The 16,805-nt window shown below is 37.9% G+C and overlaps 1 protein-coding gene across 1 annotated transcript; it reads left to right on the top strand.

Moving 5' to 3' along the window:
• Positions 1 to 24: 24 nt before the first annotated feature.
• Positions 25 to 15,936, top strand: TYW3 (tRNA-yW synthesizing protein 3 homolog). The gene is made up of 6 exons (XM_026497801.4): positions 25 to 274; positions 2,992 to 3,072; positions 4,743 to 4,841; positions 5,058 to 5,129; positions 8,334 to 8,467; positions 14,495 to 15,936. Exons 1-6 carry the CDS (start codon positions 101 to 103, stop codon positions 14,712 to 14,714), a joined length of 780 nt encoding a protein of 259 aa, XP_026353586.1. The 5' UTR covers positions 25 to 100; the 3' UTR covers positions 14,715 to 15,936.
• Positions 15,937 to 16,805: the final 869 nt, after the last annotated feature.

Here is a 16,805-nt window from a genome sequence, read left to right as displayed (position 1 = left end):
GGAAGTTTGGGCCTTTCCGGCCACCACCCGCTCCAAAATGGCTTCCCCCAGGGAAAGGCGAGGGCTAACGTCAAAGTATAGACTCTGAATTCTTCCTCGCATGGATCATACCGCAGAGTTCAGGAGATGGAAGGCGCAGTGTCTGAGCAAAGCGGACCTCAGCCGGAAGGGTAGTGTGGACGAGGATGTGGTAGAATTTGTGCAGCTCCTGAATGAGCGAGAACAGTACTTCACCACCAGTTCCTGCGCTGGGCGCATCATCCTCCTGGACGGGGTGAGGCCCTTTTGTTTCAGCGCTGGCCCTGTGGTGTGCAACACCAGGAGCCCTGTACCCACCCGGTGCAGCATCCCAATCCAGCCTGTGTTTGTCCTTCTGATGGGTGGTCTCGGCTTCTTTATGAAACTTAGAGGATGAATTAGACCAGTGCTTCTAAAACTTTAATGTGTCTATTAATCACCGGGTGCTCTTTTATAATACAAATTCTGATTCAGGAATTCTAGGATGGAGCTGATACCATGTATTTCTAACAAGCCCTCAAGTGATGGCGAAACTGCTGGTCTGAGAATACTCTTGAGTTGCAAGGATTAGAAAATTGGATTCTGAATACTAGGGGGATTTAAAGACTTCCCAGCAGGGCGAGGCAGCTTTTCTCTCCAATCGCCCTACGAAATCAACTACTTGACAGAATGTCTCCAGGGTTAGGGCGTTTACTGCCTCCTAGTGGCCCACTCCGTTATTACAGCTCTGGTAATTTTTACATTACGCTAAGTACAATAGAATGTGATGTACGGATTAGTCTGAGATAGTGGTCAAGCCCTCAGGCTTTGGAGTGATACTGCTTAGATTCTAAGCTAATTATGGGACTTACTGGCTATGTGATTTTAGGAGGGTTATCTAAACTCAGCCCCTCCCTGTTCCGTGAACTGAGGATAATAAGAGTATTGACTTCATAGGGATTTTGTATAGTAGAAATGGGATAATTTGGAACATTTAGCATCACGCCTGGCCCATATTAAGTGCGCTATAAAAGTTAGCTGCATGTCAATTTTAACATTAGGATTGGATTCAGAGCATGAAAGAGCACACTCATAAGCTCATTTTTTAGATTCCTCATTGACTGGTAATTTGCTGGTCCCCCAGGTTAGCAGGGCCTGCATATTTTTATATTGCCACCATTGCCTCCTGAGCAGTGACACTCTAGCTGGGCTTACTCTCTCTCTTCCCCCATTTCTACTGCCCTATTTTACCTGGATTTCTGCAGCGTTTTCCTAACAGATCACTGATCTACCATTCTCTCTACCCAAACCATGTTACATACTGTTAACAGGTTCACCCTCCTAAAGACAACTCTGCACATGTCACTCATCCATGCTGAAATCTTTTATTACACATTTTTCCAACATCAGAAAATCCAGACCCCTTCTCTAGTATTCCAACCCTTCTGCTGCTCCCATATTTTCTATTTCTCTTCATGTTTATCTCTTTACTAAAACAGAACTATTCTCTTTTTCATCTTATATTTACCTGCCTTTGTCTTTGTTCGTATTTGTTTTTCCTAAAATGTTTACCCCCATCTCTGTATATTTGAGACTCTCCAAACTCCCCTCTCCCATATGAACACAAACATACACACCCACTTATAAGTAATGACTGCTCCTTCTGAACTGCCTTAGGACTTTTTGAGAACCTCTTTTCATTTTATGTATATTATTTATTTTCATTTAGCCTTATTTCAGGAAGGATTTGCATCAACTTACAGAGAAACAATACAAGAAGAAAAACTAAAAGTGGAAAAATCTGAATGAAGGGAATATAGATCAGATGAAGCTAGAGATGGCATTAGTTCTCACACAGGCCCCTAGATTCTGTAAATTTGCTAGAGGTGAGGCACACCTTTGGCTCTAACATTTAGAGCAGCCAGCATAAGATCAGATAAATGTCACTGAGGTCATTCAATGAAAGCAAGCCAGTTATTTAGGACAGGCACAGCTCTTCCTCTTTCCAAAGCTAGACAGCCAAGTCTCCTGTGAATTCATTATAAAAATAGTTACTTTGTAGAAGTATAGTGATTTAAAAGTAAGTGTGGTTTCCTGCATCCTCTTTCCAGCCTCTTTGAGGGTAGGATCTGTTTATACCCAAAAAATCTAATAGAACTTTACAAATAAACATTTTTCCAGTTAATAAAGAAAATAAAACAAAACCCTGATGTTAAGTTACTAGCTTCTTAAAGCTTTGACCTTGCAGTCCTAGCTCTACCCTTTGGGACTGTATATAAAGTCTAATCCAGATGTTACAAATGCATTAGAGATGTAGAGATATTAGAAACTAGAGATGTATTATAAGGGTGTGAACAGCCCACCTGTCGGTGAAAAGTAATAGGTCCTGTGTGGGACTGGGACAGTGCTTTTTTACAAAGGGAATTCCAAGTTGTTTTGTTTGCTTGTATGCTTTCTTAATATTGTGCAAACCAAGGGGCACCTGGGTGGCTTAATAGGTTAAGCATCCGACTCTTGATTTCAGCTTAGGTCATGATCTCAGGGTTGTGGAGCCCGCTTTAGATTCTCTCTCCCTCTCCCTCTGCCCCCTCCACTACCACCCCCCATCACTTAGGCTTTCTCCCCTCTCTCTCTCCCTCAAAAAAACAATATTGTACAAGCCAAGTAAAACAACTAGAGTTCAACTCAGGGCTGCTAGCATAGAACCCCTTACAATAATCCCTTTTCTCCTGACAAAATCATGACCATATTTCAGAAAATATTAAGTTTTCATATCTTAATAAACAATTTGTTTTCTTTCTATCTCAAGTAATTTGGTTTCACTTCTGTTTTGGGTTAACTTTACCCAAAGCCTAGTGAATTGTTCTCAGCAAACTAAAATTAGCACTTGGGATTATTAATCTAAGAAAGCTTACAATTATGCTATGTAATGTACTTATTATTTGTCTAAATATTATATGATTAAATTAAATTATGTTTATTTTTTTATTTTAGGGTATAAATGGTTTTGAGGTTCAAAAGCAAAACCGTTGCTGGCTACTGGTTACACACAAACCTTGTGTAAAGGATGATGTGGTAAGTTTTTATATGTAAACTTAGAAATAAACTTGTAATTCACGGTCACATTAAATACATAAGAAAAGAATAGAACATTCAAGGTGGATTTATCTCCTTAGTTATAATGACTGAAGATTAGAAAGCCTGAGGAGAATTTATTACAGTGGCTTTTTTGATTTGGGAGCTAAAATTGTAAATATGAATATAAGCATTACTTATTGCTCAATGAAACACGTCCTCTTGGACATAGAGAGTTCATGGATATTAGACACATAGTAAATCGAAAACTTGAATTTCAGTTCTACCATTTGATAATTCTGTAACCTGCAATAAATTATACAAGGAAAACGGAGCTTGTTGAAAGGGATTAGTACTGTCTATATATTACCAGCATACTGATATAAATAAGTTATACATTATTTGTCTGGATTGCTTCTTGGAAATCTTCCTGTCTGTCCTGGATTATTTCGTTTCGGAAATCAAAATGTTTAGGTGAGTTCCTATAAGTTTGTATTAGTCAGGCACTTTACATTACTTGTTCAAGTGCTCAAATGTTGTCTTAGGGTACTCACTCATTCTTCATCTCCTTCTTTGGGTAGTGGTTCTTTCTGCATATTGGCCCTAATTCTCTTATGCTGCAGACAGTCTTTGTGGCAGGAAAAATAGCTGCCAGCAGCCCCAGCAGAAAAGGACTTCTTGCTAATATCCAGGTAATATTCCCAGAGGAGTCTGAGTCATCCTGCTTGGGTTAGATGTTCTCCCCCTGAGATCACTTACTTTTTCCAGTAGAATGGAATATTGTCCTTGATCAGACCTAGGCACTTGGCATCCCTGAGATTATGATAGCAGGAGTCATGAGTGATAGGGTCATGATTGACAGTCCCACCGAAATCAAATGGTGTGAAAAAGGGAGGATACTGCCCAACGATACTTGATGGACAGAAGTAACAACCACCGTGTATAAATTCTAGCACAGACATACATGCATCTCAAACTTCAATCTAGTAACAAAGCATTTAAACAGACCTTTCTTTTTTTAAAGATGTTTTATTTATTTTTGTGCGTGTGTATGCAAGCGAGAGAGAGAAGGGGGGGGAGAGAGAGTGCAAGCTTGCTAGTGGCGCGGAGGGGCAGAGGAAGAAGCAGACTCCCCACTGAGCAGGGAGCCCATCTGGGACTGGATCCCAGGCCCCAGGATTATGAGCTGAAGGCAGATGCTTAACTGACTGAGCCACCTAGGCGCCCTAAACAGAACTTTCATACCATATTCCTTTATTTGTTTTTTAAAGTATGCTCTATGCCCAGCATGGGGCTTGAACTCATGTCCTCAGAATCGAGAGTCACGTGCTCTATGGACTGAGCAAGCCAGACACCCACATACCATATTCCTTAATGAAAATCTGTTATGAGTTAAATAGAGTGGTAGTTTACTTTCCAAGGTAGGGCTGGAAAGAATGACAAAAGAGGTTTATGGGAGAATTAGAAATTAGGTCTTTTAAAAGAATAAGCAGATTAATCAGTTTTTGGAGAAAGAGGACCAAGAAAGCAGAGTGGAAAGTTATTGCAGAAAAAAGATGCTGGATGATTGTGAATGTTTCTGGGAAAAACTGAAGTTGTATATGGTAAAGAGTCACCAGAGAAAAGGATCATATATTGGTGTCTGATACTAACGTTTCTCCTTTATTTAGATGGCAGCTCTGAAGAAAGCAACTGGTGATGCCATTTTGAAATTTGAACCACTTGTTCTTCATGTGCAGTGTCGACAGTTGCTGGATGCACAGATTCTGGTAACATTTTATGATTATCCTTGAATTTATAGGTATATAGGTAGATTTAATTCTAAGCTTTAAATCTACCAAAAAATAATGTGATGTAAGTTCAGTTAACTAGTTTTTTAATTTAATTATAGATTTGGGGTTATATATGTTTCTACAATTTTTAGAGCTAACCAGTGTATTTGATTAGCCAGATTATCAGAATTTAACCAATTTATTTTTTTACAGCATTCAGTGGCAATAGATTCTGGTTTCAGGAACTCCGGCATCACCGTGGGAAAGAGAGGAAAGACTATGTTGGTAAGATAACTTTTGGCAAAAAGCAATTCTTTGGTCATGAAGTGATTCAAATTATTGAAAAACCTCATTAGAGGTTTTTAGTCTTTAGTCTTTAGTCTCTTCCTACTTAAATCTTGCCATTCTGTTGCTCAGAAATCTTCAGTACTTTACTCTTTCCTACAAAGCAAAGTCTAGATTTCTTAGATTAGTCTTTGAGCTCTTATTTTATAGTATCTTCCTCTACTTACTTTCAACTGGATTCTCTGCGCCCTCCTCGTCCTAAATAGTCAAAGCTCAGTTTCATCAGCACCATGATATAGTAGAGAGACTCACAGGCAGGGGGTCTCAAGTCCTCCGCACGGACACTGGCTGCACCACAGCTGTGCTGTGTGAACTTGGGCAAGCTCCTAATCCCTCAGGGTCTCAATTTTCTTGGCCATATCAGGGGTCCAGCAAACTACTGCCCTGGGACCAAATCCAGTCCACAGGAGGTCAGATCCCACTACTCCCACTTGATAAATTCCTGTCTCAGGTTGCTTTTGTGCTACAATGGCAAAACCGAGTAGTTAGGACAGATACTATATGGCCACAAAGTCAGAAATATTTATTATCTATCCTTTTACAGAAAAAGTTTGCCAGCCCTGGACTAGATGATCTTTAAAGCCCTTTCTAAGCCTCCATCCTCTCTCAGTGCTTTCCTGGCTAAGTCAACTCCTAGTGATTTTGCCCTGTTCTGATCTTCTATAGTATTTATTATTTGTAATGGTATGTATTCTTTGCTTTTGAACTATTTCAGGTTTTCTTCCATTTTAGCTTCCTAGACTTTCCTATTTTCTATCTATTTTTCACAAATTGCCCATTTCCCAGATAGAGATGGCTTACAAAAGAAGACACCTATAAAGAAAAATGCCTAAATAGAAAGTCAAAGCCCACCATATTGGTTTGTGTCCCTGTCTCCTTCCCATACACTCCATCTGGTAGCCCAAGCAAGAACAGAACTGTTCATTCACTTTCCATTCCTTTGTCTTCCATATTCAGTTAGTTATAAGTCCTATCACATCTGCCTCTAATTTCATATGCCCAACTCCACCTTTCCAAGCCCTCTGTCACTGTCCCTACTTAAGCCATCATGATCCCCAGTTTTTGCAATGGCTTCATGACTTATCTTCCTGCTATCCATCTTCTTCAGTCCCCCCAAGCCAATACTATCAGAATCCCCCTTTTAAAAAAGTCAGAGTCTCCATATATTTCCCCTGGTAGTCAAGGCTGTACCCATTTCCCTTATTTAAGTTTCCATTTACCTTATTTAAGTTCCCTTCCTGCTAGCATACTTCAGCTCTAGCCAGATAGAAAACTATTAGCTGTTTCCCAAATGTATCATGCTGTTTCATGTCTCCATGACTATAGATAAGTCGTTCTCTTGCTGGAATGTCCCCTGCCTCCATTTTTACATCTGGTGAAATTGCACTTATCCTTAAAATCCTAACTCAAATGCTACCTTTCCCATAAAGCCGAGGCCTCAGTCTCAATTAGTTGTTCCTCTTCTCTGTTTCCTTAGCACTATGTGTGTCTGTGTCTGTGTACATGCATGGACACGTTCGCACATATGTGTGTGTCTCTCCTGGCATAGCACCTATGTTGTCTTGTCATTCTTTGTTCACTTGTTTATTTCCTGCTTTAAAGCATGAGCTCTTAAAGGCAAGGATCATATTATATTTATTCTGTGTCTTCCCACCTTTCATGGGGCCTAGAACACTGTGGACGCTCAGTAAAAGCTCACCGAAAGAATTTTTATTTCTCATACTAGTTTTTGTTGCTGTTCTTAACCAATTTCCACTGTTTGGATTGACTTGGAACACACTGACTGTTTCATCAAGAGGTTTACTAAGATTGGCAACCCTAAAGCATGGAGAAAGCAGCCACTTTGTGAGACAGAACACGATGGTTTATTCTCATAATCGCACTCTGCTCAAGCAGCACTAAGAACCTCTTCCACATCCAGTCCATTTTGATTTTCCCTTGAAGCTTCTGTTGAGATTTCATTTATTTTTTTTCTTTAAATAGTATATTAAAGCTTTCTAAGCTTTAGTGAGACTGAAACTGTTAAAGTGATTGGATTTTTGGATATTATCTGCTTTTCTGAAAGACAATGTGTAGAATGAGTTTCTTAAGAAATAACTTCATGTGATGGGAAAATCTGTTTAATCTCCTTCGATTTCAGTTGTGTTTAGCTGAAGTATATAAAAGCATAAACTTAAATCCTGTAGTGGAACCAAACTGTGTTTATTATTTTTTTTTTTTTAAAGGTTTCCATTTATTTCTAGTAGTTCTAATTCTTTTTTTTTTTTTTTTATGATTTTTTATTATATTATGTTAGTCACCATACAGTACATCCCCGGTTTCTGATGTAAGGCTCGATGATTCATTAGTTGTGTATAACACCCAGTGCACCATGCAATACGTGCCCTCCTTACTACCCATCACCGGTCTATCCCATTCCCCCACCCCCCTCCCCTCTGAAGTCCTCAGTTTGTTTCTCATAGTCCATAGTCTCTCATGTTTCATTCCCCCTTCTGATTACCCCCCCTTTCTTTATCCCTTTCTTCCCCTACTGATCATCCTAGTTCTTATGTTCCATAGATGAGAGAAATCATATGATAGTTGTCTTTCTCTGCTTGACTTATTTCACTTAGCATTATCTCCTCCAGTGCTGTCCATGTTGTAGCAAATGTTGAGAACTCGTTCTTTCTGATAGCTGAGTAATATTCCATTGTATATATGGACCACAACTTCTTAATCCAGTCATCTGTTGAAGGGCATCTCGGCTCCTTCCACGATTTAGCTATTGTGGACATTGCTGCTATGAACATTGGGGTGCATATGGCCCTTCTCTTCACTACGTCTGTATCTTTGGGGTAAATACCCAGTAGTGCAATGGCTGGATCATAGGGTAGCTCAATTTTTAACTTTTTAAGGGACCTCCACACTGTTTTCCAGAGTGGCTGTACCAACTTGCATTCCCACCAACAATGTAGGAGGGATCCCCTTTCTCCACATCCTCTCCAACAATTGTTGTTTCTTGCCTTGTCTATTTTTGCCACTCTAACTGGCGTAAGGTGGGAACCAAACTGTGTTTAAACACGGCCCTGACTGGGACTTTTCTTTACTTATCTTCAGTGTCCCTAGTACATAAGTTGTCATATCTAAATTGGTTGTTCCTTGTAGGCTGTCCGGAGCACACATGGCTTAGAAGTCCCATTAAGCAATAAGGGAAAACTGATGGTGACCGAGGAATATATTGACTTCCTGTTAAAGATAGCAAATCAGAAAATGGAAGAAAACAAGAAGAGAATTGAAAGGTATATTAATTGGATATTTCTGTGCCATTCTTTATGTCTAGGTCATCTTTGAAAATACTTCATCTTCAGTTTATACTCCCAACTGCTTTTCTATTTGTAGTCTTATCACAGATTATAAAAACATGATCAAAGTAATAGATGAGAGTAGCCCAGACAGTAAAGGGAACTAAATGGAGTGTAAAGGGGAAGCTCCATGGAGGATAGTGGGACGTGACTGCCAGCTACAGGCGTAAAGGGAGAGAAACATCATCCCTCAGGTGAGAGAGCCCAACAGCAATGGGGACCATAACTGATCAAGTTGAAGGCAGCCAGGGGAGAGGTACATACTGCCCCCTGGATGTGATCTATTGGAGATTATCTAGAATTTCCTTTTGAGGAAAGCAACCTGGTTAATTTTAGCCTAATACATATTTTACATATGTGGCTGGTTCTTACGGATTAGATCTAGAATTGCCATAATTGTCCCAGGAGGAAGGATCATGACTATCAGTTCACATCTTTATACTTTCTCTTCTTAAATTTTACCTCCTGGTGAATAAAATTCTTTCTTTTCAACTTTTTCATAAAAATAGAGTTTTTGACATAATGAAGTGACTATGATGCCATCTTTCTTCTATGAAAGGAATGCCGGTGATCTGCCGTCAGCAAGATGTACGCTTCTGAGTTCGTCAAGGAGCGATGGCCAACTTGTTGTCATTTATGGTGTCCTTTCCCCTTCTCCCCACCTCCTTGGCTACCTCACAACGAGTCACTCACTGCCTAAATAATTCTTAAATCATTCTTCTCTCCCCATGTGTACTTTCACTTTCTTATTCAATACCAGTGCAATAGCCTTGTTAGCTAGTCTCATAGTAAAATGTTTCTAGTGTGTCTCTCCCAAGCCATTCTTTACGTCACCATCAGAATCCTGTCTGTAAGTGCAAAGGAATCCTTTTGTTTAGCTTGCCTGCTTAAGGTTCTTTAATACCTACAATTTTTTGGAAGTAGCTAAGGCTGTAAGTGCCAGTGTAGCAGTGTACGACGGTGGAAAGAGGTAGAATTTGGCTCCAGAGGCAGAACTGAATTTGAATCCAGGTTCCACCACAACTTACTCAACGTTCTTGACTTCATTTTTCTTCTATCTTACGTGGGAGAAATACCTGTCTTAAAGAACAGTTTTAGTATAAATAGCATCTATATAAGGACTGGCCCGATCCCTGTCATGTCATGGATTCTCAGGGTAGGTAGCTCTTTTCCTTCTTCATTGACACATAGAAAATAAACCTATGATCACATCATTATAAACTATCCAGGCTTTCTTAACCAGGACTCCTCACTTGCACCACAGAATTCACAAACTTATTCAAGTGACTGTTTCTCAGTTCTTGCAACAATGGTATATATCTTGCATTCTAGATACATTGGAGAGAAGTTAACTCATTACAAACAGTGGATGTCTTAGGGCATTGGAGTTTAATTTGCTAGTAGAACCCTGGTTGAAAAAAGCTGAGGGGTTACCTGGCTACCAGGTGCTCTGAGCAAACATTCTAAACGAAGTGATCATTTCAACTAAGTACTGAGGAGCACCCAGCCACTTCACCAGACTACAGAGTTTGTACTCCATGTAGGTACTTATTGGTACCATTCCACAAGTTTACTACCGGTTCTTAGATTGTATTCTAGTGAGGCTCTTTGCTAAAATGTAGGAAGTAACAAATCAGTTTCTCTGTTTCCTTACTTGAATTTCAACAAGATTATAAATATAGCCCAAGAGCAACTAACTATACACCTGGTGAAGTTAATTGAGCCACGTTCACCAACTATAAAATCAAATTATACTTTAAATCCATTGACTCAAAAATATGTTTTGAGATTATAGTATGCATGCTGCTTTCAAGAGAGCCATGCTCATCGTATAAAATCAGTGAAAAATTAAAGAAGGGTAAAAAGTGTCTTAAGATACTGATTAGAAGATTACTTGTGAATTCAGAAAGGGGAACAAATTAGAGAGCTCCTTTGGGAACAGCTCTACATTCAACCAAATGCAGAGAAAAAGTTACCCTTCTTATGCGGAAAAGTGAAAAAAATAATAAATACTGGAGGTGTTAAGTTCTGCAATCAGACTTTGAGTGCTAAAATTGGTTTGTCATAGGACCAAAGTTTCACCATTCAAATAACTATAGGAGAATTTTTAAAGTCATCCTAAACTGAAACTTTGTACCCATTAAACAATAAATCCCCATTCCCCAGACTCCCAGCCTCTGGTAACTACTATTCTGTTTTCTATTACTATGAATTTGACTATTCTAGGTCCCTCACATAAGTGGAATCATAATACTTGTCCTTTTGTGTCTGGCTTATTTCACTCAGTGTACGGTCTTCAGAGTGTATCCGTGTTGTAGCATGTATCACAATCTCATTCCTTTTTAAGGCTAAATAATATTCCACTGTATGTATATGCCACATTTTATTTATCCATTCACTCATCAATGGACGTTTGGGATTTTTCCATCTTTAAGCTATGCTGCTATGCTGCTTTGAATACATACGTACAAATGTCTGAGTCCTGCATTCACTTCTTTTGGGTGTATACCCAGAAATAGAATTGCTACATCATATGGTAGTTCCATGTTTCATTCTTTGAAGGACTGCCATGCTGTTTTCCACAGGCTCCGTGACATACCTGTTTTTTAATAAAAATGCTAGAGTTTAACCAAGTTAAAATATAAATACATGTCTATGCAAATAGGCTTCTTTGTTATTTGCGAATAATGGAAGCCTAAATGGGAATGAAATTGTGGCTGGATTTCATTAATTTTACATTCCTATTTTGGAAGTTTTAGAAATATCAGCTCTTTATTGCAAGTGGTCCTCTAACTGACCTGAAAAACAAGAATTCATTTTCCTAGAGCTGGTCTGAAAAGTTCTGTCGTGAAGAGAGCTAAGTGCAAGTTGCCCCGTGGCATGATAGTCTTGACTGCAGAAGTAGAGAACCGTAAGACAATTTGATTTTCTTTGAGGGTGGGGAAGACAGTTGCCTGCGCATACATTTCCCTATTCTGAGTTCTTTTTGTTGCCTGTGAGAGCTGAGAAAATTGCACTTTGGGAATTGGGCTTCAGAGTGCTGTGTAAAGGGGCACCGTATAAGGGGAGAGCATGTAATTGCAAAACAAATTTCTGACTTACTGAGAAAGATAGTTTCCCAAAGAACTTTTTAAAAATTCCCTTTAAAAAGGAAAAGGAAAAAGTATTTGAAGTATTTATTCTTGGCTTTCAGACAACGGGGTCTTTGTTCCATTTTACCATTGTTTTTGGTACCCCGAGGATGTAGCTTTGAATTCTTAGGTTTTTAATGGAAGATTAAAGTAAAGCACCTGCACCTGTTCCTCTTTAATTACTTTTTTTATGTGATTGACAAGATATTTTACACAAGCTATGAATTCTCTGTGACCGTAAAAGAGCAATTTAATCTTATCTTTAATTTTCTAGGAATAAAGTATAATCCAGAAAAAAGACTTGGTGACCTGAGTCTAAAGTTCAGGGTTGGGTGGAGAATGGTAGAAAATGGAGTTGCACATCATGGATAGCCTCTTATGATCAGATAGGGTGATCACACCACTTTTTGGCATAAAGTTTTAGACTTATGTTTTAGATAAAAGGAGTCATTCTATTGGGTCATTTTGTTAAGCTATTCTAAATAGGCAGTGTGGAAGATGAAAGGAAAACCAGTCATGGAAGTCACCCGGGATGATGGTAAGACCTGGAGAGAAAGATGTGCCAAGTATAGAAGTTTTCATGAATGTAGGAGACTGAACAAAATATCGGTAGACGGCATGAGGGGCAGATGAAGGTGTTTAGTCTCGTGAAGTATTGGTGAGCCAGCTCAATTCGGACCTCGTCCCAACGCTGTGTTAGGTGGGATATAGAAAGAATAAGCATCTCCACTTGAGAGGAGTACAGAGCAGACAGTGTCTTTGTGGGGGAACCAGGTTTCAATGAAGTAAGGATATAAGGAAGCATTAAATTAAAAGGTTGTTACCACAGAACAGGGTCTAAAAAATTATACATCAGTATTTTTCAAAGTCTTTTGCTGTACCTCCTACTGTACTATTTTTCCTTGTACTGTACCTCCTTTTTGAGATTTATTCACCAAAGAAATATCTATTGAGTGTCTATTATTTGCCAAAGATGGTGCTGGGTATCAGGGTATCCATAACTGGTGAGTACATAAATTCTTGAAATATGGACAGGATATGTTGTAATCATGTTAGGTACATATTCGACTTGTGTGGAATATTTGGAAACAGGTGAGTATCTTGGGCTTTTTAGGGCAGTTTTAGAGCCTTTACAAGTAGAACTTAGCCTGTTCATTGAATTAAAGAAGAAAATTGATCCAAATAGCAATCTATTCCATAGGTGTCAAAAATTCCCTGCCACACTTTGCCATTATAATAGAACATAAAAGCGTGATGAGATCCCCACAGTGGTGAGGGAGTTCTCAACTTCCAGATGACTCTGCTTGGGGACCTAAGATAACACATCCATATTCACCTTTTTGTTTAGTGGTTATTTGTTCACTTATTTTTACCAAATGACTCAGCATTGTATTGCATGCTAGGAATGTAACAGAAAACAAGATAGATGGGGTCCTTGGTCTCATAGAGTTTATATTCTACATAAATGGTAATACTGAAAACGTACTTTGTGCCAGGCGCTGTGCTAGGTACTTACATGTATCTCCTGTAACCTTCTGACAACCCAGCTCGGTACAGGATAATGTCCAGTTTTGTAAATGAGGAAACCGAGACCCAGTAAGGCTGGAATTAGCCTACCTTTAGCTTTCCCAGTGGAATGCGCTTGAAGCACATGCAAGACACCATGCCACCTCGCTGCCTTCCCACACGTGCTGAAGGCTACTGTGTCAGGCAGAGGATTGTATTAGGTGTAAACATGGGATTAGAAAAGACATAAAGTCCAATTTTTGGGGAACTAACAGTTTATTGTACAAGATTAACACTAAAACTAAAACAGAAAAATGAGGAAAGAAAAAGAGTAATTTACATTTAAAAAATCAAGATAGCTGATAAACACCTGAAAAACAATTTCACTTGCAAACAAAAAATGATAATTAAAATAATAAGATACCATTGTCACTTTTCAAAGTTATTTTTAATGGTAATATTCAATGTATGGGTGAAGTGGTCTTTCAAGTACTGCTATTAGAAGCATATTTTTTTGAACATCCATTCTGGAAAACAGGTAGTATTTATCAAGAGCTTTATAATGTTTATCCCCTTTAACCAGGTAATTACATTTCTAGCGGTCTGTCCTAAATAAATAGCTAGAAACTCAGATCACTTTATTTTTAAAAATGTTTGTCACACGTTGTTTGTATTAGGGAAAGTTTGAAAATAAATTAAGGCCAACCTAGATGACATAATGTTGTACGACCATTAAAAAGTGTTATTTTGTAGTTTATTTAATGATATAGAAAATGTTTTCAATATATATTAAATTTGAGAAAACAATGTAAAACTATAATAATTCTGTAAAAGACAGTAGGTCTATGGGTACATAAATAAATACATTAATTTGGAATACATTAATAAACTGGAAAGAAAAAAAATGTTGAGAGGTTATTTCTAGGTAGTTCTGTAGAGGTAGTGTATTTTTAACCTCATATATTTGCCAAATTCTCTAAAGTGAGATTTTATTACATTTATGATTTTTTATAAAGAAAAATAATTTCTCTTCTGGTTTTTACCTTTTTTGTTTGACTCCTACATCTGAAATAGAAATTGAGGTAGAATACAAGTTGTCAAGAGGTATTTCCAACCCAGTTTTCAGGAGTGTTCTTGAAGAACCGAAAACACACTTCCTAATTAAGTGATCATATAAAAGCAAGAAGCATATTATTTCTCTGCTTCATTTTATATTTTAAGGTTAATATGGAACATTATCAAATGTATAGAATTTATAAGTTCTAGATGTATTTCAGCCATTCTGTTTGAGAACACAGATACAACAGTAGTACTTATTTCTTTACAGGTTTTACAACTGCCTACAGCGTGCTTTGGAAAAAGAAACTATTACTAACTTACATCCCAAAGAGAAAATCAAAGACAAAAATAATTCATCATATACTCGTAAGAAGAAAAGAAACCCAGAAGAAGCACATGGCAAATGTCTTACTGAAGAAAATGATAAAGAGTGTGAAAATGATGATGACCCAGGAATCAGTGTTAGTATCTTCCCTGAAGATTACTAAGATTGTGTCTTGGTAGAATAATGTTTCTAATAGATATCACAAAGCTGCTCTTTACAAGAGTATTTTAGTTTCTTGAGTGTATGAGCCATTCACAAAAGCAAGATTTATTCTTTCTCTATATTTTAGAGAAATCCTTAGCTTTTCAAAATAGCTGTGTATAATATTTGCTCATTAAATACCATCTGTTTTAGTCACATAGAGATTAAAATTGCAAAAATAAAATAGACTTTTTAACGCCTCTCTTTTTTGAGTTTCAATTTCTACTTCTGCAAAACAGAATTATAATATTCTTTCAAGAGAACCTTAACATTGGGAATATTTGAGTAAAAATCATCACATTTTCCTTTTTTTTTTACTTTGAAATCTCCAGCCTTTATAAGGGGATGAGTTTGCTTCTTGTCGCCGTGGAGTCCAGTAACAAGCCCTTCCCTTTCTTTTGACTTTGTGGAGAAAACAACTGCTACGCTTTTTATTCAGGACAAAATACCTGAACCCTCTTTTCTCATTATTTCTCACAAACCAGAGCTTGCCACTGGCATGGTCTCTGCCACACAGGTGGGCGTGGTTTTTCACTAAACCTGGTCAGAAATGATAACTTAAGACCTAGGAATCTTTATAGAATCTTTATATACTATTTTGGAAAGTTTCAAGGAATCAAAAGACTTGGGTCTGAGTTCTGACTGCTGCACAGAAATTGGGGAGGTCCTTGAACAAATCATTGTTTCCAAGGCTTTCCAATTCCTCTTCTGCATAATAGTTCTGACACCCGCTGTGTTTACATGACAGGAGTGCTGACAGCATCACGTTAAATAAAAATGAGAAAGTTATTAATAGACTTTTGCATATGTGTTCCTATTTATTTCTCATTTGTTTTCATTATAAAATGATGCTTTCATACTGTATTTTCAGAAAGTATCAAATCATAAAAGTTATACTTAAAGAGAAATTATTAGTCCTAGAACTAATAAATGCTAGGATAAAATTACCAGAATGTCAAGAAAAAAATTTTACAAGATTGTAAACATTGAGTTGTGATTATGGCATTTCCTAATATTTTTATAATTTGTCAAAGTTTTATTGTAAATTATGTATAGATTTGCATCCCAGATGCTTGCCTTCTGACATGTCATTTTGCACTCTCATTTTAAAAACAGATGGACTTCAAAAACATCTATTATCCTGTAAATAAATTCATCAGGCATGATGTCCAAGGAGTTTTAAAGTTCTTGAGATTTTTCTTCACTCCCTTTTTCTATCATATCTCCAAACTTCTCTCTTTTAGGCCTTTATTTTTTTTTAATGATTTTTTATTATATTATGTTAGTCACCATACAGTACATCCCCGGTTTCCGATGTAAAGCTCAATGATTCATTAGTTGCGTATAACACCCAGTGTCTTTTAGGCCTTTAAAATGAGATTCTAATACTTACTTTTCTAATTTCTTTTAGCATCCCCGCAACCCTTAGGAAGTCTTCCAACACAGTCTTCTCCTTCATTATTCCAGAAAGAAGCTCTTTTGAGTCCTCAATCCCCTTGCCACCAGCAGCATTTGGTGCTGTTAATCACCTTGCACCTATGAGCATCCCAAATGCTTTCTTCTAAATTGCCCTGATTATGGCGAATCCTTCTCAAATCTTTTTCTCTCGAAACTTTTAACCCTTTTCAATATTCATTGTACCTTAGAATCACTTTAGAACTTTGGAAAAATACAGAAAGGATCTGAGACTCCAGGGAGGGGCAGTAAGCATGTGTATTTTTTTTTTTTTAAAGCTACCAAATTGTTCTCTAATTGTAAACCAAAGGGCAAAAACGTGTAGGCATTCCCATATTTCTGTCTTTGGTTTTCTTGGTATTTCTCTCTTCATCCCAGCCATCTCATCCATTCCAGCAGCTCTGACCTCTGAGATAATAACTCCTGACTCCTGCCCTGACCTGCCTGTCTGCTAAGCTCCAGCCAACTGCGGGGCTTCTCCAGTACAGTTGTTAATTTCTAAGGTCTCTTGTTACACTGTTTCCTGGTTCCTCCGCTGGAGAGAGCAGGCTTTTACTGGGACCTCTTTTTTTTTGGTCTGAGCCCACTGACATTTCTG

Source organism: Ursus arctos, unplaced genomic scaffold (assembly GCF_023065955.2).
Source record: "Ursus arctos isolate Adak ecotype North America unplaced genomic scaffold, UrsArc2.0 scaffold_12, whole genome shotgun sequence".
NCBI lineage: Eukaryota > Metazoa > Chordata > Mammalia > Carnivora > Ursidae > Ursus > Ursus arctos.
Note: the sequence above shows the minus strand (reverse complement) of the source record. Positions and strands in the feature narration are given on the sequence as shown.

Bases quoted from the DNA above. Each gene is read 5' to 3' on its own strand.
- TYW3 (XM_026497801.4), top strand. From the start codon at position 101: ATGGATCATACCGCAGAGTTCAGGAGATGGAAGGCGCAGTGTCTGAGC. The intron at 3,073-4,742 runs GTAAGTTTTTAT...TCCTTTATTTAG, and splicing joins CTTGTGTAAAGGATGATGTG to ATGGCAGCTCTGAAGAAAGC. The intron at 4,842-5,057 runs GTAACATTTTAT...ATTTTTTTACAG, and splicing joins TGCTGGATGCACAGATTCTG to CATTCAGTGGCAATAGATTC.